Source organism: Gastrolobium bilobum, unplaced genomic scaffold, assembly GCF_033153095.1.
Source record: "Gastrolobium bilobum isolate Gb01-03AN ecotype WA unplaced genomic scaffold, APGP_CSIRO_Gbil_v1 utg8372, whole genome shotgun sequence".
Lineage (NCBI taxonomy): Eukaryota > Viridiplantae > Streptophyta > Magnoliopsida > Fabales > Fabaceae > Gastrolobium > Gastrolobium bilobum.
The window spans coordinates 250,635-278,622 of NW_026897597.1; the positions used below are offsets into that span (position 1 = coordinate 250,635).

General features: G+C 34.6%; 4 protein-coding genes across 4 annotated transcripts; 3 read left to right on the forward strand and 1 right to left on the reverse strand.

Moving 5' to 3' along the window:
• The first annotated feature begins 2,040 nt into the window (after positions 1 to 2,040).
• Positions 2,041 to 3,036, forward strand: LOC133308421 (putative fasciclin-like arabinogalactan protein 20). The gene has a single exon (XM_061509032.1). It carries the CDS (start codon positions 2,041 to 2,043, stop codon positions 3,034 to 3,036), a length of 996 nt encoding a protein of 331 aa, XP_061365016.1.
• A 3,182-nt stretch (positions 3,037 to 6,218) lies between these two features.
• Positions 6,219 to 7,253, forward strand: LOC133308422 (small ribosomal subunit protein RACK1-like). The gene has a single exon (XM_061509033.1). The coding sequence runs from the start codon at positions 6,219 to 6,221 to the stop codon at positions 7,251 to 7,253; it is 1,035 nt and encodes a 344-aa protein (XP_061365017.1).
• A 13,511-nt stretch (positions 7,254 to 20,764) lies between these two features.
• On the forward strand, positions 20,765 to 21,775 carry LOC133308423 (small ribosomal subunit protein RACK1-like). Its single transcript, XM_061509034.1, has one exon. The coding sequence runs from the start codon at positions 20,765 to 20,767 to the stop codon at positions 21,773 to 21,775; it is 1,011 nt and encodes a 336-aa protein (XP_061365018.1).
• Positions 21,776 to 22,547: 772 nt separating this feature from the next.
• On the reverse strand, positions 22,548 to 27,396 carry LOC133308436 (uncharacterized). Its single transcript, XM_061509057.1, has 10 exons — positions 27,141 to 27,396; positions 26,988 to 27,046; positions 26,514 to 26,695; positions 25,748 to 25,926; positions 24,839 to 25,123; positions 24,697 to 24,755; positions 24,570 to 24,606; positions 24,384 to 24,455; positions 23,819 to 24,140; positions 22,548 to 23,109 (listed from the first exon to the last, which is right to left on the reverse strand). The coding sequence occupies exons 1-10, from the start codon at positions 27,248 to 27,250 to the stop codon at positions 22,693 to 22,695; spliced, it is 1,722 nt and encodes a 573-aa protein (XP_061365041.1). The 5' UTR covers positions 27,251 to 27,396; the 3' UTR covers positions 22,548 to 22,692.
• Between the last annotated feature and the right edge of the window lie 592 nt (positions 27,397 to 27,988).

Here is a 27,988-nt window from a genome sequence, read left to right on the forward strand (position 1 = left end):
CCCCATTAAGTAAAACTAATACAAACATACAATAAATAATTTTCTTAGTTATGTAAAGCTTTATTCTAAAGTGAAAATCAAAATATTAGCTGCGATATAAGATATTTGAAAATATTATGACTGTTTTAAAGGGAATAACATCTGTCATTTTAAAGGATATAAGTTTATATCCTTTTAGATTTTAACCGTTGATTTCCGTCCATTAACGGTTATAATTTATTGGATTAAAATTATTAATTAATTAATAATAATTTTGGCCCATTAACTTTAACCCAATAGATTATAACCGTTGATGGATGGAAATCAACGACTAGGATCTAAAAGGATATAAGATTATATCATTTAAAATGATAGATGTTTTTCCTTTTAAAACAATAAACATGGTAAAATATCATGTTAGTTAATAAAAAAATGCGAAGTTTTAAGATTGACTCTATTAAAATCTTGAATTAAATTTCTCCCCTTTAATTTCCAGTTGGACTTGTTAGTAGCTTAATTTATGATAGTCCTAAATTTAAGTTGCATTAAACTGCATGAATTGAATATAAAAGGGTATAGACCTTTGCATGCAGTCCAAAATACCTAATTAGAATCAGTCCGGTTGTTGAATCAAACTACACTTTTGAGTCATTGACTCTTATTCAAAAATGGCACTATAAATTTATAATTATCATTAGAACACAAGCGTTAGGTCAACCCACGACAATTATGATATTTGAATGGTTAGGTTGTGCAAAGTCGAATGATATGGATTTTCTCATGCATAATGTCAAATTGTCAATATATCCCATTTTATATGATCTCACCTTCTCTCTGTATGTATATATATATTTTGATTAGTATAGTACCTCTAGCTCCTGCTCCATTCTAATCATGGAAGACCATGCAAACTTTAGGGTACAATAATCAGATTCAAATTAATGTGTAGGTGAACGACCGAACTAGTTTAGAAGTTTAAGTGCACGGAAGAATATAAGAAATGGTGCATGATGGCACTGATTTGGACTTAATTAGAAACATTTTGTAAAAGGCTAATTGTTGGGTCTCACATATTATTTGGTGCTGCTGATGTTAACAAATGAGAAAAGTCACGTCATGTGTAGTTATTGCTTCAATTTTTTTAAGTTTATTGCAGAATTTAATATGTGATGAGTTAAAAAAATAGTAAATACAAAATAATTGTTATGAAATAAAAAATCCAGAATATTGTTAATATATAATTTTTAATCTGAAAAAAAGAAATTTAACTTGATAAAGTGTTACAAAATATATTATTTTGTAACTCAATGTTTCTATTATAACAAGAAACACTCATGTAACTTGAAAATGATATCACTTTGAAATTTGTATGAGATAACTTTATCTCTTGTTAAATGAGAAATATTTTTTTCTTTTTTTATGATAAAATCTTCAAGGATAAGGTTTGATTCTGTTTTTAATTTTTTTTTTTTTCAAATCATGATAATCTTGACAAACATATTTATTATTTAATGAAAAAAATTTAGAAGACCACGATGTATAATTTTTTAAAACATACTTAGATGTGAATATAATGTTTACCACTGAACCATAGTATTTTGATTTTCATAATTTTTATTTTTATATTTATCGGTACCTGAAATTATTTTATGCTAATTATGCAACGCTGAACAAAGCCCGTGCTAGAATATATTGTGTGGATATACAAAATCCAAATACTAAAAAAAATTAGTCTTGGAATGTCTTGAAGAAACTCAAAAATTTATATAAACTGCATATATAAGTATATAACGAGTATTATAACATGAAACTATAAGATAATCTACAAGATTTGTTTAGGTTAGGAGATATATGGAACTTGATTTTTTTTTTAAAAACAATAATAATTAATACAGTAGATTTGAGTTCCATAATTATATTAGAGAGAAAAGAAGATTCAGGGGGCCTTTCCGTCTTTTCAAACGAAACGACTAACGATCTCTTTAACTACTTGGATGTCATCTCCAATAGCAGAACGCCACGTTTAAATCTCCATTTCCCGCCAAATCTCGAGGTTCATCAATGGCGTCCACGCTTGTGTTCCTCCTTCTTCTCTCCTCCTCCTTCTCTCTATGCCGTGCTCTTCCACGCGAAGCCATCTTGGACGCCGCAGATGTTCTCTCCGATTCAGGCTTCGTCTCAATGGCACTCACGTTGGAAATCGTGGCCAAAACCCTTCTCGAACCGTCCCCTTCCGCCACCGTCTTCGCTCCCTCCGATTCCGCATTCAAGAAATCCGGTCAGCCATCCCTCGATCTCCTCCGCTTCCACCTCTCTCCCCTGCCGCTGCCGCCGCTGAGTCTCCGGCTGCTCCTGCCCGGCTCCAACATCCCGACGATGCTCGCCGGCCAGTCTCTGACCGTCACCGCGTCAACCTCCGAGGGCGCAACCTCTCTCAACAACATCAGAATCACAGAATCGCCCATTTACGACGACGGATTTCTCCTAGTCTACGGAATCGAAAGGTTCTTCGATCCCAATTTTCAGTACACAGATTCCAATCAGAGACCTAACCCCAATCCCAATCCTAATCCCTCGTGTGCAGTGAATAACAACACTGTGAGTTCCTTCGATCAAGCCGTTGAAACCCTAAAATCCGGCGGGTACTCTGCCATGGCTTCGTTTCTCGGAATGCAACTCTCCGGCGTGGCGGATCATAGTGGAATCACAGTGTTTGCTCCTACGGATGAAGTGGTGCTGAACCATATTGGGGATTTGGGAGAGCACCCTTCGTTCTTTCGTCGCCATGTTGTTCCCTGCAAGCTTCTGTGGAACAATCTGGTGGATTACACTGATGGATCGGAACTGCCGACGTTCTTGGAAGGGTACAGTATCAACATCACGAGATCCGGTGGCGTTTTGATTCTGAACGGAGTTCCGGTTTTCTTTCCGGATATATTCTTCAATGACAAGGTTGTTGTTCATGGCGTCAGTGATGTTCTGGCTGTGCAAGACAACACCCGTCAAGTTGTGCACGTTGATGATGAGGAAAATGTGTTTGACCCTGATGAATTTTGAGGCCTGCTCTTGTCTTTTTCAGTAAATTTTCAGTGACTGGTTAATGAATATCTCTGCTGCCATCATCAACTTGTGATTTCATTTCACAGTGTTTTGTGATGAAAGAAGAGGGAGAGTCAGTGATTTGGTTTTATTATGCTTTTATCATGATTTTCAAATGTAACTTTCTTTAATAGTGCTGCTCGTCTTTGATTGTTCAAAATTGCTTACAGAAATCAAAGATTGAACTGACCAAGAATTAAGATCCAAGTGATCAATTAACATTCTTTCATTGCTGAATTGCAAGGTTGAGCTTCCAACCAATGAATGTTAGTTAAGAACAGTGAGAATTTGATTTGAGATAACAAGAGTTTAAATAAGTTGACATTCTTATTCATGTTGAATCGCTGAGTGGTCTCTGTCACTTTATCTTACCCCAACACCAGCATTGAGTCTTAAATTAAGGCAGAATTCTTTCATATGTTTTTCTGACCTCTATTATTAAGCACTATTCATTTCATAATATTAGGCCCATATTGAAACATGATTTGATCCCCTCTATACATCTATTTTTTGCCCTACAGATGACAGAAATACAGATCGTACTTTTATTTTCCAGGAAGGAAAAATTGTTTGGTTGGTAACTTGTAAGTTATTTCTAAAATGTCATTATACTTGGACAGTATAATAGTCTAATTCTTTATCAATTTTCTATTGTAAATCTATACTTCACCATCTGCATTTGACAATGATAAATTTTTACTGTTGTTGCTCTTGTTAAATCTGTTCTTTAATTTTTCTGAAGGATAGCTTCACAAACACTTCTCCCCTTGGGGTGTGTGTGTGGGGATGGGTTTCTGCATAGAGTATAGGACACAAACTGAAATGAGACCCGATCCTACATTGATAATGTGGAATTGAACTATAAATTAGAAAATAAAAAGTAAAAGGGTGAAAGTGGGAGGAGAGAGAAAGGATAAAAGAGTTGTGATCAAACGGTGGGCAGAGAAGAAAAAAGAAAACATAATATCATATCATATCATATCCTTAATTTAAAATACACAAAAAAATTCTCAAGATTGAGTTCAAAATCATAATACAATTTCAGGATTCTATAATTAGGGTAAAAAATCAAAAAATCAAAAAAATTAAAAAATATTAAGATTGGGATAGGATCCGTTTACAATTTTTTTTTTGCAAATTATACTAAGTACGATCGGTCGTATACTGTATAATTAAAGTATGACCGGTCATACTGTTGCTACTCACGGCAAGTGCACCGATCGTACAAGTAATATATGATTAAGTAAGAGATCGTTCCCACGAGGATTACGGTTCAAGCACTAATTCACTATCGCAAACTTAGTTGGACAATCGAAAGTGTATTTGGAAACAGGATTTGAATTGCAAAATTAAAATATTAAATATTAAGCTAATTACTTGCAAGAATTAAAGACAAGAAATTAAAGATGTGATTTAACTAATAAAATAAAAACGTAGCTAGGGGTTCGATTTCATTTAATCTCCTTATTACGTTTGAATTCCTTCTTAATGTTAATTGTCCTTAGTATCAATCTAATCAATTCTTTCGCATGTTATTAGAGCTCAATCCCTTGTTACTCTAAAACCTTTACAATATTGGAAGAACCCTAGTTCCCCGGTTATTCCCCAAGCATGCAAACATTAAATTCAAGAATCTTAAAGATTACGCAAACCCTATGTCTATCCCTAGAATCATAACGTTTACGATGAAGTTATCAGATATGGATCACACACCAACATTCCTATTGTCATGTATTCACCGATGATCATTATATAAGATTCAAGCCTATATAAAGTATTAAAAACAGATAACTTCATTCATGATATAAAGGAAAATTAACACAGCGAATTGTTCAAAACATAATAAATTGACTAAAATCCATCTAATCCTAACTACTTAAAGAACTAGCCGGACATAGCAAAATCAAGAACAAAAGAAAATAGAAAGGCTCCCCCAAACTCCATAGGTGATTGGTGGATCTTCAAAATCTCCAGTGAACACTTGACGTTGATCTGTCTCCGCCGCTCACGAACATGAATCTGATGTTTCTCCGCGTTCCTTCAGCCTCCAAGCACCTAAGAGTTGTTTAGCAATGTAAAAGTTCTTTATTTCTGTTCCCCAATGGCTTTTTTATTGGCCAAGAGTTCGTATCCTAGTAGAAAACTCGAATGGGCCTAAGTTGGATCTGTCTGGGCGCTTAAGCTTGTTGTAGCGCGCTTAAGCGCCCTAGGACAGTGAATTCTGACTCGCGTTGGGCGCTGAAGCGCTCTGAAGGGAACTTAAGCGCGCTCCTCGCGACAACTTTTTCTTCTTGTGGCGCGCTTAAGCCCTGAGTTGGGGGCTTAAGCGCCCAGAGGCAGTAGCTATTTGCGTTTTTAGGGAGCTTAAGCTTCTGAATGGGGGCTTAAGCTCCCACTTCTAACAACTTGATAAGATCTTCAATCTTATTGTTTTTGATCTTCTTCTATCATCTCTTGATCTCATCTTTTCTAGTTGTGATCTCTATTTATCCAATCTTCATCTTTGACTCCTTTTGTCAACAAATCCCTAAAAAATAGCAAAGATGATTCCATTAAACAAAAATTCAGATAATGTTCATGATTATTATATTAAACCCTAGTTTTTGACTTATTTAACTTGATATTTTATATTAATTTAGTCTATAAAATAAGATAAACTAAAGGTTTATCACATACTTAGTGTAGTTTGTAAACAAAAAAGTTTGTAAATATAACATGTACCATTAAGATTATATCTTAACAAAATTTAAAGTAACCTAACTGATAGGATTCTATAAATATGGAATTTATAATTATGCTTAAAAATAAAAAAGATTTATAATATTAAGATTATATTTTAAAATAATTTAAATCATCGTAAAAGATTTCTCAGCGTTCATATCTCTATTTGAATTTGACTTATTTTTCCGTTATGATTTCATTATTTGTAAATAAGGATTAACATGATTTGATTTGTTTTTCATTAGCTTTCCTTTTTTTAAACAAGGATTGGCGCTTTATCTTGTTATCATGTTGGATTCCTTTTTTTATTAGGATTCCTCATCCATCTATAACTATAAATAAGTATTAGACTTCGTGACATTATTTCCAAACCCTGAAAATTGCAGAAAGAGAGAGAAAGAAAGAAAAAAATGAGAATAATGTCAGAGGATCTTGAGTTTTGCGGAACAATGCATGGTCACACTGCCATGGTGACAGCCATTGCTACTCCAATGGACATCAATAACTCAGAGATAATAGTAACATCATCGCGTGACAAATCGATCATCGTATGGGATCTTACCAATCATCTCGACGGCGACTACGGTGTCCCCTGTCTCTGGCTCACCGACCATTCTGGCTGCGTTCAGGATGTCACCCTTTCCTCCGACGCACAATACGCTCTTTCCAGCTCCTGTGACGGCGAACTCCGTCTTTGGGACCTCGCCAACGGCACCTCCCTCCGCCGCTTCATCGGCCACAAAAAGGAAGTGCTTTCCGTTGCGTTCTCCATGGATTACGACCGTCAGATTGCGTCGGCGTCTCGCGACCGCACGATCAAACTCTGGAACATTCGCGGCGAGTGCAAGTACACCGTTGAAGAGAGAGACGAAGAAGACGGAGACGAAGAAGGAGATGGCCACTCCGATTGGGTGAACTGCGTCAGGTTCGGGCATGAGAGTCTTGTTTCTTGTTCAAGGGATGGCACTGTTAAAGTTTGGGATTTGAAGTTTAATAAGATTGAGCTGAGGCACAACCTTGATGATGATGGCCACAGTACTGGCTATGTTAACTGCATTGCTGTTTCACCCGATGGGTCTGTTTGCGCGAGTGGTGGGGATGATGGTGTTATTCCGATATGGGACTTGGATGAGGGAAAGAGGCTTTTCTCTTTGTATGTTGAATCCAACGTTCATGCACTGTGCTTCTGTCCCACTAGGCATTGGCTCTGTGCTGCCACTGACCAAAGCATCAGAATATGGGATTTGGTGAGTGAGGATATTCTCCAGGATTTGAATGTTCCTATCGACATTAATGAGGAGGGGAATGATGATGAGTCTATATACTGTACAAGCTTGAGTTGGAGTGCAGATGGGAACACTTTGTTCGGTGGCTATTCTGATGGTGTTGTCAGAGTTTGGGGAATTACAACATACTTGGACAACTTCTCCTTTTTTGATGACCTTTTAGACTAGTATTCTTGTTAGTTACTGGTTTTGCTGTTCAACTGTCAAAAAGTCTTTTTTTTACTTGGTTCATATCCGAATCAATTTTTATTTGCAGAGATTTGTTTTGTGGCTTTTTTTTTTTTTTTTTTTTTTTAAATGTCGCCTTATTACCTATTATTTTTGGTTGTGAATGAAGAATTTTTTTTTTTTTTGGAAGAGCTAATTCCAATATGATATTGATATTCTTGCTCGAACATGGTTGCATTTGGAAAAATATTTATGATTTATCTAAAAAAGGATTTTTTTTTTTTTTACACGTTTATTAATTATATAATTTAATTTAATTCGAGCACAGTTAAATCCATATAAAATGACTCTACCAAAATTCAAACCCAGACCTATAATTAAGGAGAAAAGTCCCTCCCCATTATTGTATGGATATTTGAACATCACCCTTTGTTCATCTCTTAGCTACAAATGTTATATTTTAAAAAAAATAATAAGTATAATAAAATCATTCATTTATATTCAGCGTGACAAATTTGTTTCATAATATATAGATAATTGAATTTCAATTCAATATTATCAGTTTATGTCAGGTTCTGTTATGGATTAAGTTAAAGCTTTGAAGACAGTTAGATACCCACGTTGTAGCTTACTTATTTGCAATTTTTTCATCCCACTACAGCCGTGAGCATGTTGATTTATGATATGCGGAAAGATATATTTACAAACTCTTACAAACTACACTAAATTAAGTATGATCGGTCATACTTCAATCAAGTAAAAGTGTATGACCGATCATACTTAATATAATTTATAAATAAAGTTTGTAAACGAATCTTTCCCTGCATGATATTAATATCCAACATGATATGCTGGCAATTAAAAAAGGTTGAATGAAAACGGCTTTAGTTAGAAGGGAAGTACCGGTCAAAGCAATCGTAAAAAAATAAATAAGCTATGCATCTAAATCTAAAAACAAATCAAATTGCTTTTTTATTTATATGGACAAAATGTGTAGGACACTAGCTTTGGCTATTCTCTTCGAACTCAATAAGTAGTATCGCTCCCCATTTGTTTCTTCCCATTATGCACATACTAGCTCATCTTGATAAAATATATAAAAAAAAATTCAAAGAAAATTTTAAATGCACTAAAAAATAAAAGAATATAAAGAAAAGAAAAGAAAATTTTAACTTAACAGAAAAAATAATAATAATTCAGAGTCAACTAAGCTATTACAATAGAACGATTGCAAAAATATTCTTCGATTCTCCATTCCTTAAAAATAGTTTTATATCTTCATTATCAATCTTATCAAATATATCACGTTCAACATAAATATATTTGAGTGAATATATAATTTAGTTTCTAAAATATGTTAATTGTATTACTTTAGTTATTAAAATTTTAATTTGCATCCCAGGGTCGACCATTTCAAAAAAATAATTATGGTCAATAACAACAAAAAAATTGTTGATTTGCAAAAAAAAAATCTATCTTATCAAAATTGTAAATGTGCTAATAAATTTATTCATTCAAAGATCAATTTAAATATAAAAAAATATGTAAACTAAAAAAAAAGAGTATATTTTTGGAAGAAATGGTATATTTACTCAATATATTTTTCTTACGTATAAAAACGATTTATCTTGCATTATTCTTAACCCAAAGTCACCATTTTAACTTTGTCCAGCTTTCTAGCATATACCAACACAACGTGGGGCACTTCAATTATGGGTATTATTATTGTTTAATTATATGAATTATTTAATAGTGACATATAAGTCCCAATAGAACTAAAAGTTCCCGAAGAATATAAATTAAAATCACAAGAGTTGTATTCCATAAGATTACAAATGTTTTGTATGGACTTAAGATAATATGCACAAATGTGGTACATGGTGATTTGGGCATTATCAAATAAGAATTGACAAATAACTCCATGAGTCTATTTGTTATTAATAAAAGATCAATATCTGAATGAATTTGAAAGAAAACTGCAAAATATTTATAGAATGAATGTGAATGAAAAAATTTGGAGTAAATAAATTTTGTCTCAACAGCAGATCGAGCAGTTATCTAACTGAAATATTTGTTCATTAATCAAATTATATAGAGAAGATATTAAACTATTTTACATTAACAAAACTCATCAATTGAGTTCAACATGGTTGTTTGATCTCTTAGCATTGAGAAAAATTATTTTTGTCATAAAAAATATTATGAAAAAGTACTTGGTCTTGAAGTATCACATTTAACTGCATATGGGGCTTGTGTGTATCTTGCTAATATTACATGACTTGATATAACATTTTCTATATATGTGCTAGCAAGATATAATGTTATTGCAACACAAACATATTGGAACAAAAGGGCGAATTCCTCCAAAAAGCAATGATTAGATAGCTGAAATGATTTTTGCATTCAATGCACACGAAATACGAACAGGACATATGTTGGTTGCAGCATGCTAATGAATGCAAAAATTACCACATGTAAAGATTGCATCAACGCTACAATAAAATAAGTTTTATCCCAAGATTATAATCTCACAAACGACTGGGATCTTAGGAACCTGGAGCTAGGTTCCTATAAATGAGCTTCCTCACGCAGCAAATGATGGTAAGCTTTACATTGAATATTCAAACCGAGTTGTTAAAGGATGGACTCAAGGGCAACTTGTCAACAGGGAATAAATGCAATCCAAATTCAATTATAACTTGAGTCAGAACAACATGAGTAATATCTCGGGATGTTGAAGATTCAACTTGTTGAGATATGGGGCAAATATATTACCCCACAGGACCCTTGAAACTAATACCAAAATCCAAGCTTTCTGTATTGTTGCGAAATCGCCAAGTGTACCGATCGTTCCAAGTAATAAAATGGTAAGTAGAGTATCGTCTCCACGAGGATTGAGGCACCAAAATTATTTTAACTATCCCTCTCTTGTTGGATGAATAAATTGGTTTGAGAATAATTGTGATTTGTAAAAATTGCGAATAATTCAAGACTGATGAATAATTCAAAGATGCTTTTGAAAACTTAAGAATAACAGATTAAGATTGAGAAAAATGTTTAAAAGAATATTGCGGTAAAAGACGCCAACGCCTTTATGATCCCCACCTGCAATATTAATTAATGTTTACATTTAATTACCCATTGATCAAACAATTCACCATTTGTTAATTGATTAGTTAAGCCCTAATTCCTTAGTGATATTAACTTTATTAACCCTATTAGAATCCTAATCCCTTAGAAATTCCTTTTCAAGTTAATCCTTTTAAACCAGTGAATTTTCCACGTTTGTAATTCATGTAGCCTATCCCTAGTGCATACATGAATTGTTATTTTACCCTTTGTCAGGAACTAGAATCTCAATATTCCTATTGAAAACCCTAGCACTCGCAATCCTAAAAGAGTGATCAGTTCTAAAAGAATTAGAAGATGAAGAACAAGGTAAAATAAATGCAATTGAAATAATTAAATATAAAAATTAACCAAACTACAAGGGATTCACATCAAGGGTTGTGACCCTTACCACAATAATAAAAGACTAGTCAGACATATTCATGTCTGACAATTTAATGTATGAAAAAGAATTCATGAATAAAACAATAACCAAAAAAATTGGAGAAGAAGAAAGCTTCAATCTTCAATCCAAACGCTTGCTTCGATCTCTGCTACCGTATTCTTCTCCATGCAAAAGTTCTCTTACTTTGGTTTCTGACTTCTTTTTATAAGCAGTAATCCAATCAGGTCAGAATCGTATCAAAGATTTAATTTTTCTTTTCGTTTTTATCCCAATTTGCAATCATACTGAAATCACGATGCCCGCGCGATCAGCGCTAGATCCGTGCGGGCGAGCAGTGGAGAAGGATGGTTCTTGGCGCGAACCGCGTGGACACCACGCTTTTAGCGTGAAATTGCAGAGGCTCCTTCATTTGGCGGCATGACTGGCGTGAACTTTTATCATCATCATGGCGCGGCTAGCATGGCATGTGGCGCGGTTAGCGTGAGTTTCAAGCCATTTGCGTGAAAACTCAGTGAATCACCTCTCTTGACGCCATTGGCATGAAAATGGTGCTACTAGCGTGGAGTTTTTTAATGTTCACGCTATTAGCGTGAATTTCAGGCTAACAGCGTGAAAAGGCAGTGGCTGGCTCTTCTTTATTTTCTGCTTTCCTCTGTAAAAATATACAATTAAAGTGAAAGTGTGCCAAAAGATGGATTATCAATAATTCCTCAAAAATAATACTTTTTATCACTGAATTACTGTAAAATCCTTATTATTTGTACTCTGCAATATCTATATGCTGAAGGCACATCAAACAATTCCCAAATTTAAATATTGTTGTCCCCAGCAATAAATAAGATCAAACATTGGGCATCAATGATAAGCTGTGTGAGAGGAATTTATGTCACTAATGCAATTTTCTACATTGAAGAGATTTAGAGTTATAATTCTATGCATGAGTGAATTCAAAGTTGAGAATTTCAGGAATCACTTTTTGTATAAAGAATTAGAATATAGCTCAATCACTCTTTACCAGGATAATCACTGCACTTGTCACTTTTGTGTATTGGTTTTAAACTCTCAATCCATCAGTGAAATAAGACTACCATAAGCTTGATCCTATTCTCAAGTTCCTAAAGATGAGGAACATGTAAAACATGCACAATTAGATCCAAATGTCTTTCTAGGGTTATAACTTGGGTTAGGCTAGGGTAGGAATATCTGGGAAAATGGCTACTTTTTATTGTACATGAGATTGAAACACAACTATTTATTTTCAGTTGTTCCCTACTCAGACACAATCTCACTTAGTCTTTTCCTTTCTATTCATACTTTTTCTTTTTCTTCTTCTTCTTAACCTTTTTATACTTTTTCGTTGCTATGCAACTTTTTCATTTTGTTCTTTTTCTCCTTGGTCTCAGCTTTTGTTTTTACCATCACTTTAACTTCTGTGAACTTTTCCTTGAACTTCTATGATCAACGCTTCAATCTCATTCAGGGTATACTGACAGGGAGATAAGTTAAGTGTCTTATGGTGAAATTCAACAAGAGACATGCTAAAGCTCAAAGGGGCTAACAATGGAAATTTTTAAGGTCAGCTATTTGGCTAAGTAGTTAACAAGAAAGAAGTGCCTTTATCATTTCAGATCATGCATGTATTACAGAGAAACATATCAAGTTCTAGAGTCTTATCACAGTGAGGTCTCTCCATAAAGAAAAATTATTGTATAGGCTCAAACCTCACGGCTGTGCAATCAAACTAGAATCTAAATTCCATTATCATCACATATCAACTGTAACTCTCAACAAAGAATTCAATCAAACGAGCAATAACAACTCTTATACTTCAATGCATTTCTCAAAACATTTATCCATTATGACTTCTCACACAGTATCTTATATGCTCTCTAAGATTTGATCATTTTATTGCATGAGTAGCTAACACATATCCAGGTATGTTGCTCAGAGAATTCTTCCATCAAAACAAAATATCAAAACAAAAACATCAACAGAAAATGAGACAAAAGGTTCAGATATCTCCCCTGATTCAGAAAATTTTTAAGTGAAAGAAAATTTTGAGTGAATACCCTTTTTAGTCCCTGGAAATATTTGCGAAGCACAATTTAGTCCCTCGGTTTAAAAAAGTCACATTTCAGTGTTTCATTTTTGAAAAAAAGGGACACGTTTATCCTTCTGTTAAGTGGAAAGTGACGGCCCTGTTGACGGACGCCACCTGGAACGTTAAGTGGCTGAGTCACTAACGTCCTGCCCACATGGAGAGAAAGGAACGACGTCGTTTTACATTGGAAGGTTGTATCAGGTATTTCAGAAAGGGAACGACGTCGTTTGAGGAATGGCATGTGAGTTGATCTAAACCTGTTGTTGACTCAGTTGACACAGTCACACAAGTCGTCCATACCCGCCATTTCCTCCCCCATTTCCTCAGCTCGTGAGCTTCAGTTGCGGTGAAGGTTGGTGACCCACGGTGGTTTGTTGTTGTACGTGGCTTCTGCAGTTGGAAGCTTGTGGAAGTAGTGTGGTTTAGGTTGAAGAGATCGTTAAACGGTTGTGACTCTGGTTACTGTCGTGCAAGGTACGTGAAATTCGTTTCTTTGTTTATTATCTGCGGTCCCTCTTTCGTATTTAAAATGGTGTTTTTGCTTAATGTGGTCCTTCATGTGTGGTTAAGGAATGACAAAGTTATGGTTTTTTTTAATGTGGTCCCATTTGGTTGAATCTTTTTGGAACTTGTTGCATGTGGTCCCCTATTTGTTATTTTAAGTTGGTGTGTGTAGTGATTACCAAAAAAGCCCCAAATTTATTTATGACAGTGTCGTGGAATTAGTTTTATGCAGCCATTAAAAAAGCCCCAATTATTATTGTTAAGTAGTGATTACTTGTGTGATATTGTAAATTAATACGATGGTAGTGTAAAAAATGATTATGTTCTGTTTTGTATGCAAATGGAAGATTATATAGTTATAAGATATCATCATGGAGGTGTGTTGGTTAGGAATGACAAAGGAAAGCTGACTTATGAAAATGGGAGAGTGGATGACAAAGGAAAGCCACTAGGGGCATCAACCCACCACCTACAGCCCTACCACCAGCAGAACAATTGTCAACTGAAACCATCAATGCAACAAGCAGTGGCACAAGGAGCAGGCTTATGGCTCTCATGGCCACACCTGGGTTTAGGCCACCAAGACCAGCTTGAATCATGCTTGGATACAGTTTTTTTGTATAGGGGTTCACTTTTTTGTTGTATAGGCAACAATGTTCATGACTGTATTTTTTGGTACCCCCATAGGTTCTGGTGCCCATCATAGGTTCTGTTTTTTGTGTATGAAATGGATGTTTTAGAATGGTTTTGGTGCCCATCATAGGTTCTGTTTTTTGACAAGCCTTTAATTATGATGGAAGGGTATGCAATTGTAACTGACTACAAGTTCCATTATGAATGACTACAACTTCTTTTTTTATATCAGTTGTTTCCCATTGCTGCAAGCTGTATCTGTATGCTGATTTGTTAATTTGTGTATGAATCTTTTTTATTCTGGCTACAATGCAGGTGGTCCAATTCTGGGTACTGTTTGGTCGTTGCTGTTTGGACAAATTTGAATGCAATGTGTTCATGTCCAATTTTTGGATTGCAGCTTGTATGAATTGCAGCTTTGGAATTGCTGCAGCTTGCTGATTTTTGAATTGCTGCATTATGTCTTTGTGATGAACAGCTTTTGAATTGCAGCTTGTGTCCAATTTAGTCTAAACAGGTCATGTCCAAATTTTAACTGTCAGAGACCAAAAAGTGCCCCGATATATTTTTTCAAGGACCTAATTGACCCTCGATAAAAAATCCAGGGACTAAATTGGGTTCTAGTTTATATCATTAGGGTCCAATATCCAGGGACTAAATTGGGTTCTAGTTTATCATTGGGTTCCAATATCCAGGGACCAAAAGTGCATCTTCTCAACATTATTCATCACAGTGGTCAACAAGTCATTCAATTTCATTCAAGAAAAACTACTTTTGGTACAATGCATTTCATTGTTACAACCATTGCAATCATCACAGCTTTCTTTCCTGCACCTTCATACTCAGATCTTGCTGAACAACATCTTGCACCTTCGTCCAACATTCCGTCAGGTTGTTCTACTCCCAAATGCACCCGAAAACTTGATCCCCCCAAGCCAGATAACATAGTCATCTTCTTCTATGCACCAGAAAATAGCCAGTAAACACCTTCTACTTGACACTCTATTCAATCTTCAACAAAATGTGTTTTGGGGTTTTTTTTTTTTATTCTTAGGCTGATTTAGGGTTCTAAATTTGACAGGGACTATATTGGGTCACTCACCCTTTCATGCAACGGTCACATGTCCAAACATCCAACTAGACACAAGGCAGCTATCAATACGACATCGTTTTCTCTCCACGTGGGCAGGACGTTAGTGACTCAGCCACTTAACGTTCCAAGTGGCGTCCGTCAACAGGGTCGTCACTTTCCACTTAACAGAAGGATAAACGTGTCCCTTTTTTTAAAAAATGAAACACTGAAATTTGACTTTTTTAAACCGAGGGACTAAATTGTGCTTCGCAAATATTTTCAGGGACTGAAAAAGGTATTTACTCGAAAAATTTTATGCAGTGTGAGGGAGAGAGATTAATATTTTCATGTTATAGGAGGTAATTTTATCTTCTACACACACAAGAAAGTATGTGAGATTCGTATTTTCTTTTTCTCCCTCTTCTTTTCACATGAGTCCCACATATTTTTATGTGAGTATAGATATAATTATCTCCTACAACATAGGAAACATTATTCCTATATATATTATAAGAATTATAATACGAGTAGTAAAATCTATTTTAAAATCATGTCAATATATACCTTACATGACATTATAAGAAATGAAACTTTATATTTGAACATATTAATAACTAAATTACGAGGATAAATATTTATATTATGCAGTGAACAAAAATTTAACAAAAAAAAAATTTAATGTCTTGATTATATAAATAAATAGGAAAAGGATCAACTTATACTTTAATATTAATCGTTAATTTAATTTAAATTTTTAATCGAGTAAGTAATTAAATATATGTAAGACCAAGATTGAAAATTTAACTTATAAAGTTATACTAGTGAAAATAATTGTACTCAAAAAAAATATTAATATCGTATTAAAAAGGAAATTTTACATTAAAGTATTGATATCTATTTTTTTTTAAATCTGTATTTCACATTAAGTATGAAATATATTTAAATAAATTTACATATTTTAGGATACCAAAAAAAATAAAAAATTACATATTTTAAATTATCGTTCTAAAATATTTCATATGTCGTATTTAATAAAAATTACAAATCCCCATTTATTTTTCATCGATGAGCGTCGTATCCGGACACGTTTCTTTTGTGTGATGTTCAATAACGTTTTCTTGACCATGCATGCATACTAATCTTGTTCCAATTTCTCCCCCACACCACACCCACCCAGTTTCCCAACTCTTCGGTCAAAATTTTGAAGTTTTTGGCAACCAGATGAGTTTTCAAAAAAAAATATAGAAAAAAATGTTCTAACAGGCTCAATTAGCTGGTCCAATAAGGATAGCCCACTATCAAGCTAGGGATCAAGCTATCTCAAACCTACCATCTTTGCCATGTCAACCCTGCTATCATTTGCGCTAGTGTCGAACATCCGAACGTAAGATACCAACATGTCATACGATAGGGGACTCCCACATCCCTTTTGCCTCCTTAGGCACCTAAAATACATCCAAGGGGACTCTCCTCTCACTTTCCCCTTGCAAAGCAGCTGTTGCAGTAGCTATAAAGTGCCTTGCCCCATCAAGGTCAGACTACATTGAATCTTCCTCATAAAAGTTGACTTCCTTCTCTCACTCTCTCTCCTCATGGGACCTATAAATACTCTCTCAGTCTGCATTATGAGGGGACACAACATCACTATTGTATGAGTTGTTATCCTGCCAACTTAGAAAGCCATTTTAGCCATTTTACACCATTCCCCATTGTTTCTACACCTGAGATCCCTTTTGTTCAGTCTTAGTTCATACGTTTATGCTATTTCTGTCAAAGGCACCCCTATACTGATCATCACACCCCTTGGAGTTACATACGTTATACGTGACTCTCACACCACGCTAACGGTTCAAAAAGCATGAACTATCAATTATTTAAAATAATTTATATAAAAGTTTTTGTTAGATAGGATATTGTTACTACCAATTAATGTTACTACCAATATCACTATCAGTTTGTTTCACTGTTAGATCGATTATATGGATCCAATAATTATATTTATTTCTACCTTTGTATGATTATGATTTCCCCTATTTAATGCTTCACATTAAATAAATGTAAAGTATTAAATATGTTGAGAGAAAAATAAGGTTTTTAGTTTACCAAAAAAAGAAAGAAAGGAGATTTTTAGAAAGTTAAATCAGAACCGTTCGATCCTCCTAATCAATCTAACGGTGTTACAAACAGGTAATGACATTAGTAGTAATACTAATTGATAGTAACAATATCCTATCTTTCTTTCTTTTTTTTACTTATTTCATGCAAATACTTTAATTTGAAAAGGAAATTAATTTTTTCGTTAAATATTATTTTTAAATTATTTATAATTTTAACTTATTTAAAGTAAGTAAACGTTCTTTATTAACTCATTATTATTATTTATTTATTTTTGATAATAGGAAGGGGCTATGCCCCAAACAAGACAGAAAAAACCACAAAATAAAACATGAAAGACTCTAACTATCCAGGATCCATATCTATGGACTGAGATGCTCCATTGAGATCTAAAATAAACAAGGGAATCAGATCTGTAGGCATAATCCGATAGCACTGAAGACCGAAATAACTCTGGATGGAAGACTTGGCTAGCCAATCAGCGCACCCATTAGCTCCTCTCGGAATGTGCTTTAGATTCACTAACCAATCTTGATCAATAAGAGCTTGTACTCTTGCCACAATATGTGGTAGACAAGCTGCATTGCTTCTGCAAGCAAGCATCGTAATAATTTCTGAAGCGTCTTCTTCTAGCTCAATTTTACGGAACCCCAACTTCTAAGCAATTTCCAACCCTTTTAGAAATCCCCAGAATTCAACCATCATTGGAGAGCAAATACCAATATGGTACGAAAAACCTCCTAACCAAGACCCATCTTCTGATCTAAAAATACCTCCACAACATGCTAATTTGGATGTTGTACTAACCGCACCATCTACATTAAGCTTAACCCAATTAGGTGCAGGAGGAATCCAATGAGTCTGCATAGGGTTAATAGGTAGATTTGTAGTTGATTCCAAAGCTCTACAACTATTAATTTCTGACTCATAAACTTTTATCACAGTTTCAGGATGAGCAGGAAAACTGAAATTCACCTCATGGATTAACTTATTTCTCCCATTCCAAATAAACCAACAAAAAATTAAAAAAATTCCTTGCCAATTAACTTATTATTGTGTTATGGAGTGTATCATCAACATTTAAGAGTGTTCATCAACCGATCAAAACCGATTCAAACCGCGGAGACCGAACCGAAAAACCGATAACCGAATAAACCAAAAAAAACCGCAAATTTTAATTGGATTGGATCGGTTTTCGGATGGGTTGATGAAAACCGATCCAATATATTAATTTCCCTCTACCTACTTGGTCCTTTCCACAATCATAGCCCAAAAATTTCTAAACCCAAAACCCATTAATTCATCAACTAAACCCAAGAAAAAACCTAGTCACGTCTCATCAATAAAATTTTATCTGTGTAGAGCTTCATATCTCATTGCAAAAAAAAACTATAGTATATTTTTGTATTTCAAAAAAAAAATTACAAAACCAATATATACAAAAGATGCTATTTGCACAATAATCATGAAACTAAAATTTTTTTTTTTATAACACATGAAACAAATTTTAGGATATTCAAAAAACCGAAAACCGATCCAATCCAAACCGAATGGATGATTACATGATCAAACCGAAGAGATTGGGTCGGATGAGTTTTACTTCCAAAATCAATCCAATCCAGATCGTAAACACCCCTATCAACATTGTCCATGCTGACACAATTCTCATTAAATTTAACTTAATGTATATTCTAGAACTACATTTAACTGTTTTATTATAATAAAAATATCTATCCCGTAATACCTGTTAATTCAAAACAGTTAAATACAAAAGTGTTGTGATCAAACGCGGCAAAAAAATTAATTTAATGTTTTTTAATAAATTAATTATGCATTTATTACAGTTTTGAAAATAATTACATAATTATTGTACAGTAAGACGCCCAATTTGGGAGTCACCAATGACGCCTAAATTGGGCGTCACTCAAGAGGCAATCATGCCTAATTTAAGCGTCACCCATAAGGTGTTGACACGTGTCATATTTTTTTTTTTTCAAAAAAAAAATAATTTAATCATAAAACTTCTGAAAGCCATAATTTATGACCCGGGTATCCAAATCAGGTAATTATTTTTTTGATTCCACACAAACACAATTTTAATTTGCAAGAATAGTATATAAGAACGGTTAACCCAGAAGCCTCTGAGTTCTGGGTTTGTGATTTAATATAAAATAAATAAATAAAATTTTGATTTGTGATTTTTTTTTATAACAAAAATTTGGTTAGTGATTTAAATTAAAAATAAAAATAAAAATTATTATTAATAAGGAAAACAAAATAAAGATTTGATTTGTGATTTAAACTAAAAAATCAATTTAAAAAATCTGTAGAAATAAAGGAAATAATTAAATAAATATTCTAAATCTCTAAGAAAGAAGGATATTTTTTTTGAAATTAATGATTAATGCTATAAGCTTTTGGGTTATTATTCGTGGTCTGAAATTAATGATGGCTTATGAATGTTTTTCAAAAATAAAATTACCTAAATTCGTGATTGCCTCTTGATTTGAAACCCAATTTAGACGTGATTGGTGACGTGTCAGGTGTTAACACGTGTCACATTTTTAACCTCAGAAGCCTCTGAGTTCTGCGTTTGTGATTTAATATATAAAATAAATCAAGATTTGATGTGTGATTTAAATTAAAAAAAATAAATTTTTTATTTTTATTATAAAAGAAATTTGGTTTGTGATTTACATTAAAAATAACAATTATTATTAATAAGGAAAACAAAATAAAGATTTGATTTGTGATCTAAACTCAAAAATCAATTTGAAAAATCTTTATTAATAAAGGAAATAATTGAATAAATATTCTAAATCTCTAAGGAAGAAGGATTACCTTATTTAAATTTAAATTATGTTTTTGAAAAATAAAATATCATTGGGTAGATCTCGAAAAGTTATGATGAATCAAAAAAAGAATTACCTGATTTGGATACCCGAGTCAAAAGTTATGGGATTCAGAAGTTTTATGATTAATTTTTTTTTTTAGAAAAAAATATGACACGTGTCAACACCTGATGAGTGACGCCCAAATTAGGCGTGATTGCCTCTTGAGTGACGCCCAAATTGGGCATCTTATTGTGACTTTATGTAATTATTTTCAAAACTGTAATAAATGCGTAATTAATTTATTAAAAAACATTAATTTAATTTTTTTTCCGATCAAACGCTGGGCAGAGAAGGAAAAAAAAAATCATATCATATATCGTTAATTTAAAATATTCTAATAGATTTATAAAAGATCTCTCAGCGTTAATATCTCTATTTTGATTTGACTTATTTTTCCGTTACGATTTCCTCACTTATAAATAAGGATTATCTTGATTTGATTTGTTTTTCATTAGATATCCTTTTTTCAAACAAGGATTAGCGCTTTATCTTGCTATCATTCGCGCCTTTTTTTATTAGGGTTCCTCATCTATAACTATAAATAAGGATCAGGCTTTGTGACATGATTTCCAAACCCTGAAAAGTGCAGAAAGAGAGAGAAAGCGAGAGAGAAAGAGAAGAAGCGAAAGAATAAGAAAGAAAAAAATGTGCATTGCTCTTTCCAAAAACAAGAGAATAATGTTAGAGAGTCTTGTTCTTTGCGGAACAATGCATGGTCACAGCGACATGGTGACAGCCATTGCTACTCCAATGGACATTAATAACTCAAAGATAATAGTAACATCATCGCGTGACAAATCGATCATCATGTGGGATCTCACCAATAAGAACGACGACTACGACTACGGTGTCCCCCGTTTCTGCCTCACCGGCCATTCTCGCTGCGTTCAGGATGTCACCCTTTCCTCCGACTCACAATACGCTCTCTCCAGCTCCTCCGACGGCGAACTCCGCCTTTGGGACCTCGCCGACGGCACCTCCCTCCGCCGCTTCATTTCCCACAAAAAGGGAGTGCTTTCCGTTGCGTTCTCCATGGATTACAACCGTCAGATCGCGTCGGCGTCTCGCGACCGCACGATCAAGCTCTGGAACATTCAAGGCGAGTGCAAGTACACTGTTGAAGAGAGAGACGAAGAAGACGTAGATGGAGAGGGAGATGGCCACTCCGATTGGGTGAACTGCGTCCGGTTCGGGCACGAGAGTCTTGTTTCTTGTTCAAGGGATGGCACTGTTAAAGTTTGGGATTTGAAGTTTAATAAGATTGAGCCGAGGCACAACCTCGATGGCCACACTGGCTATGTTAACTGCATTGCTGTTTCACCCGATGGGTCTGTTTGCGCGAGTGGTGGGGATGATGGTGTTATTCCGATATGGGATTTGGCTAAGGGAAAGAGGCTTTTCTCTTTTTATGTTGAATCCAACGTTCATGCACTGTGCTTCTGTCCCAGTAGGTATTGGCTCTGTGCTGCCACTGACCACAGCATCAGAATATGGGATTTGAAGAATAAGGATGTTCGTCAGGATTTGAAGGTTCCCATCGACATTAATGAGGAGGAGAATGATGACGAGTCTATCCACTGTACAAGCTTGAGCTGGAGTGCAGATGGAAATACTTTGTTCGGTGGCTATTCTGATGGTGTTGTCAGAGTTTGGGCAATTACAACCTTTGCAAAGCGTCTCGTTTTTTGATGAGCTTTTAGACTAGTATTAGTACTGTATTACAGTTAGTTATTGATTTTGCTGTACAACTGTCAAAAAGTTTTTATTTTTACTTTGTTCATATCCGAATCGATTTTTACTTTTGCAGAGATTGGTTTTGTGCCTTTTTTTTTTCTAATGTCGCCTTACGCATTATTTGTAATTGTGAATGACAAGTTTTTCGTCACGGAGAGGTAACTCCAACTCCAACATGATATGAATATTTCCACTCGAACGTAATTGACTCCGAAAAAGTATTTATGATTTATCTAAAAAAATATTTTTTACACCTTCATCAATTATCTAAATTAATTTAATTCGAGCACAGTTAAATCCATATAAAAATATGACTCTACCAAAATTCAAACTCAGACCTATAATTAAGGAGAAAAGTCCCTCCCCATTATTGTATGGATATTTCAAGATCACCCTTTGTTCATCTCTTAGCTATAAATGTTATATTTAAAAAACAACAATAAACATAATAAAATCATTCATTTATATTCAGCCTTTGATCCTTATCATACTCTATTGTTGAGATATGAATAAGATATATCATAATCCCTTGTTAGATATGCAGTTAAGTTATAAATCTAGTCCATAACATACTCCCTTTTTTATATATGATATTAATATCCAACATGATATGCTGGCAATTAAAAAAGTTTGAATGAAAACGGCTTTAGTTAGAAGGGAAGCGGTCAAAGCAATCGTAACAAAATAAGCTATGCATCTAAAGCTAAAAACAAATCAAATTGCTTTTTTATTTATATGGACAAAATGTATAGTACACTAGCTTTGGCTATCCTCTTCGAACAGAAGCAGCAGTTTCGCTCCCACTTTGTTTCTTCCCGTAATATGGGGTACAGTATAATAGTCTACTTTATATCGACTTTCTATTGTACATACTACACTTCACTATCTGCATTTGACAATGATAAATTTGTACTGTTGTTCTTGTTAAACCTGTTCTTTATTTTTTCTGATAAGGATAGCTTCACAAACACCTCTCCCCTTTGGGGGCGGTTTGCATAGAGTATCCAAAGAACAAGGCAGAGCAAAACACCAACTGAGATGAGGCCCAATCCTACATTGATAATCTTAAGGTAATGGTTTAATGGAGGACAGTAACTTGAAGTGATTCCCGTGAACGCATCCCTGACAAAATTGCAATTCTGAAGGCTAAGTAAAAGTGGAGTATAATGTTCTAATGCATAGCTTTCGTTAACCGCAGCTACTAACTGCAAGTAAATCTCTGGAGTTACCCTGCCAACTGTGGTGCAAATACCAGATTCAGATAACTCACATTCATAGTTCTTCCAAACCTGAAAAGTTTAAACAACGGATTCAATGAGATTCTTTGTATATCAATGGCAGAAATAGAAACCGGAACATAATACAAAAAAAATTGGAACAATTCAAGATGAAAATTTAGAGATTCTTCTTTCCATCCAATTTCCCTGTTATTTTTTTTTTATCTAATTGATTGATTGGCAAATAATCAAGATAGTTATAAGTTATCTACAATATTTTCAGTTATAGCCATTTGGTATTATACGCAAGTCAACCATCCATGTACATAAACACCAATAAGCAAAGGCTTCAAATGCCAGTATATCATGTCCAACATCAAAAAGAGATAAGAAACATAAAGCCTAACCTCCAGGCTTCATCTTAAATACAAGTAATAGTTAAACCCATTTTTAAAAGTGGTGCAAGACCTATTTGGATCTATCAACCACCCATTTTCAGAATAATTTATAATTTCCAGCAGAACATAGACATGTATATCATTTCTCATTAAATGAAACAACTGATTTGATACACAGATATAGTTCATCGTATCCTAATCTTCCCATTTTCAGAAATGTATTCAACTTGAAATCCAAAGCTAAAAAGAACTATCATTTCTCTCTGGCACAAACACACATCCATAATTTGTTTTGTGCGGGAGGGAGGGGGAGAGAAAGTGAATGAAAACTATCAAAAGCCAGCAGGTGGCAAAGATCAATAATCAAGTGATGAAAAAAATACCATGGAAGCATTGGCAGAAGAGACTTCTTGAGCTGTACACTGGCGCTCTTGAAACTGAGAGTCAAAGGGATAGCATAAAGGAGGCATTGCAGGCCCAGACTGATTGTAGTAACCCAGACTACCTTGTGTTGCATTTGTGTTTGCACTGTTATAGATGAACCGATTAACAACACTTGCAATATTGGTGACCACTTGTTTGCTTTGAAAAAGTGTTTTGTTTGTTGTTCTCTGATCAACACATGGAAGGACATCACTAAGAGCAGATTCTGTTCGTGGATTTGCTACCCATTCTCCCATAGCCATACAGGTATCAGAAATTGCACTGTAATAGAAATAATTTCCAGAATATAAAGCTAATTGGATTTCAATTCAATATTATCAGTTTACGTCAGGTTTTGCTATGGATTAAGTTACAACATCAAAGAAAGCTGGGGACAGGGGAATCAGATGCAATGAATGCAGAACATCTTTCCAAGGGTAAATGAATGCCCTGAGGGAGCCAAGAAAGTGAATACAATTCTCTCTAATATGTTAAATCTTAAATCTCTTGGATATAATGGCTTACTTATTAAGGATCATGAACACTCCACAAAGAATGAATGTGGTTGCAACCAGTAACCATCCAGTGATAACAAATCTGCAAAACATTTAGAAATCAGATAGAAGAACATTAAAAGGGTCTTTCAGAGAGATAGAGGCATGATAAGCAAAGTTAATATCAACAGACCATACATAAGCAAACATAACTTACATGAGGATCGCATGTTGATATCCAAGGACAGACAGGACTGCAAAAAATATGAGTCAGTTATAACCCAGATTTCTAGAATATAAATATAAAACTAGTTCAATCTATTTAAGATGTTATCAACACATACGTAGTCCAATTAGAGCCAGGAGAAGCATCACTGCCGCCACAACAAACAAAGCAAGACGCCTACAAAATGTGCACAGTTTGGTCATACATGGTTGGAATTTTAAATTCTAGAATGAAGATTTCTCAGTTTTATGGTTGCCTACACATCATTGAATACTCTTCTAATTTTAACCGAATTTTCATTTGTCTTCTCGGAAAGTGTATCCGCTGCATTATTTAGATCCACATTCAACTTGTCAATATCATCCATGACATCGGATGGAAGAAGCATCTGAGTGACATTGATAGTTTTTGCAAGGGAGAGATACTCTGTGACATTTCTTAGAGTCTGCACAGTAAAATCTGACTGATTGACAAAATAATGGAGGGTATCCAACGCCTCAGCATGGAACTTATCCTGCCCAACAGAAAGGAGGATACATCCAGTCCTGCATCATTAAGAAAATGGGATATTTAAGTAACCAATAAAGGTTGAACGCATCTACAAGTACAACTGACACTGAAATGGATTAGAATTTGAAGAAACAATGAAGCAACATAATATTTGCCAATGTATTGCATTGAACTTAGAGAAATTCAGGGTAATGAATAATAACTAGAAGTGGCAAGTAAAACCAGAAAGTTCTAGGGTCTGTAATTTCATGCTTTTTTTTTTTTATATTTCCTTTACTGTTACTTGTGCTTTCAAGTTCTGAACAGTGTCATTTGCAGGTAACAACTGTTTAAATTTGTAATGAATAAAACTTTGAGCTATTACTGTATACAGCACTTGTATGGCGTGAAAACTGATTGTCAAAAATCCATAGCAATTAAATGACATTATCACCAAACTTATCGTCAAGATTGGTATCTATCCATAGAAAACTATTATCGACATCCATGACATGCTTATGATTTTGATTTACAAATACAGAAGAATATCCGGCAATCAATCATGAACACAGATTATTAAAATAAAGGGCAAAAGAAGGGGTCCGTGAGGAAATAAAGCATCCTGTGAAGAAGTGAAGAAATTAACTAGAGGAACATGAAACTAAAGGGCAGAGTCTTACGCTGCAGCAAAGGTGAATAATATAAGAAGGATAAGACAAATCCTTTGTGAATGATTTGATCCCTTATCCTTGATGTTAATTCCCCATCCACAGCATAGATGAATCACAAGCGCCAAGCCAAATGAGATAAACCATAGGGCGGCAAGAATGAAACCAGCTGCACCACTGAATCCAACTGACTGCAAATAAAATGGTTAATTGCAGTGAGTAAAAAGAATCTTCTGAAGGTAGAACATCAAAATAACTGAAAAATAGACTCATAAGAAACATAATATCAAGGAGGACAAAAATCAAAGGAAATGGAATGAAATTCAAAGCTCGAGATAGAAAGACGGATTAGATATAGATGTAAATCTCCAGCTGTTAATTATACAGCAGTGACCTTGATTTCAATAGGCAAAGACTATTATAACAATGGCTCGTAGGCATGTAGTAAGAATAAGATAAAAGTAAACATCATTCATTGATCCCACCACTTGAGTTTCAAAACTCACCATATTTACCAGATATCAATCATGATGAGAATTTACATTTCTTAAAGGACATGCCCAATATAGAGAGATATAAGCAGGCAGACAGTTAAAACATGTTGAACAAGAGCACTCTCGATTACAATCTAATACACCACATATCTAAGGTGCTGAACAAGAAATGTAAGGCAACATGTCAGAACTTCATTTCTCAATATGGAATTGGAACTCAGAACAGAATAAGTCATCTATCCATTCTAGAACATAATGATAAAAGAAGGAGCCACAGAACTTACGGCCCAATAATGCTGATTTGCAATATCCCAACCACCTCGATAACGTCGAAATCCTCGTAGAATGTCAGCCCTTTTGGTCCTGTTTGCCGCCAAAATAAGAGTATCCTCATTTCCAGGGCCTGGTGCTGGAGCCACTTTTGTGACTTCATTCTTCCATGGACCCAAATTCTCTTCTCCTTCTCCTAAGAACATAAATAATAATAATAATAATTAACTATGCTTGCAAGCAAAACAGATGAATCCAAAACAGCATAAGCCAACATGGAAATATATAGGTATCCAAAATTTCCATTTCTGCACTCCACAATAAGCATTTAGCAATAAAAATGGCATATTTCAAGAAACCCAACAAGATGAAATGAAGCAAAAGCCGACACAAGTTTTGATCTTTCCTTCAAAGTCATCAGCTTTCCAAGATCTGCACCTAACCCATGTCACCATATTCACAAATCAGAATGAATGAGAAACACGAACCTAGGATAAGCTTTATGGGATGCCGGATCGACCCAGTAGGAGATAAAGCTGAAATAGAGCTGAGAGACAGTAAGATGGATAAGAGGAGCAACAAAAACCAAAACAGATTGAAGGAAAGGGCCTTCATCTTGAGTTCCCTGCAAGAAAACTCACTTCAACTGGTGACTGCAAAAGGAGGCCACTCCACCCCACCCCACCCCCGCCATTTTGGATTCCAGTATTGAAAACAACAAATCAACACCGCCGAGACACAGACACAACATTCATAGTGACTGTCAGAATCAGCTAACCCTTAAAGGTTGATTACATCTAACTAAAGAACGGAACTTTGGAGATTTGTGGGAACACAGAGAAATGAGAAAGGGCAGAGAGTCACATGGGGTACTGTACTGATGATCATGATTGACGCGAGGGAAAAAGGCGGGTGTCATTTTAATCATATTAATTAACCTAAACTATATGAAAAATTATATATATACAAATTATCACCAGCATGTTAACGTGATTCTATTCCATAGGCTACTTGTTAACCCCAAACATAATCAATGCAGCATGAAAATTAATAATTTAATAAGAAAACATTATCTAGTGTGATTAGGTTCAACATAGCATCATTCTGTTAGTTTGGTAATTGGTAGTCAATTTGGTGAAAAAAGAATCAGATTGGTTGAAGATGGGGTCCCTGAGTTATGGCCATTCAGTGCACTGCTTTGCTAAATAAATTGCTTTGCTTTTGGCTTTGGCTTTGGCTTTGGCTTTTTCTGTGGATGAGTGGCCAGGCACGTGACAACCGGCAAGGTGCATGTGGGGCAAATATGCTTTTTCTTACCTATAAGGGATTCCATGGGCCCCATCCTCATAATGCAATTCATCTTCTTATTCCATTCTACACAGTTGCTCTAAATAAATGACAGTTTCAAACAGTATTATTAAATCGGATCCGGACGTCGATTCGGCTGGAGTATTAGGTGATTAGTCGGATTGGTTCACTCGAATATATA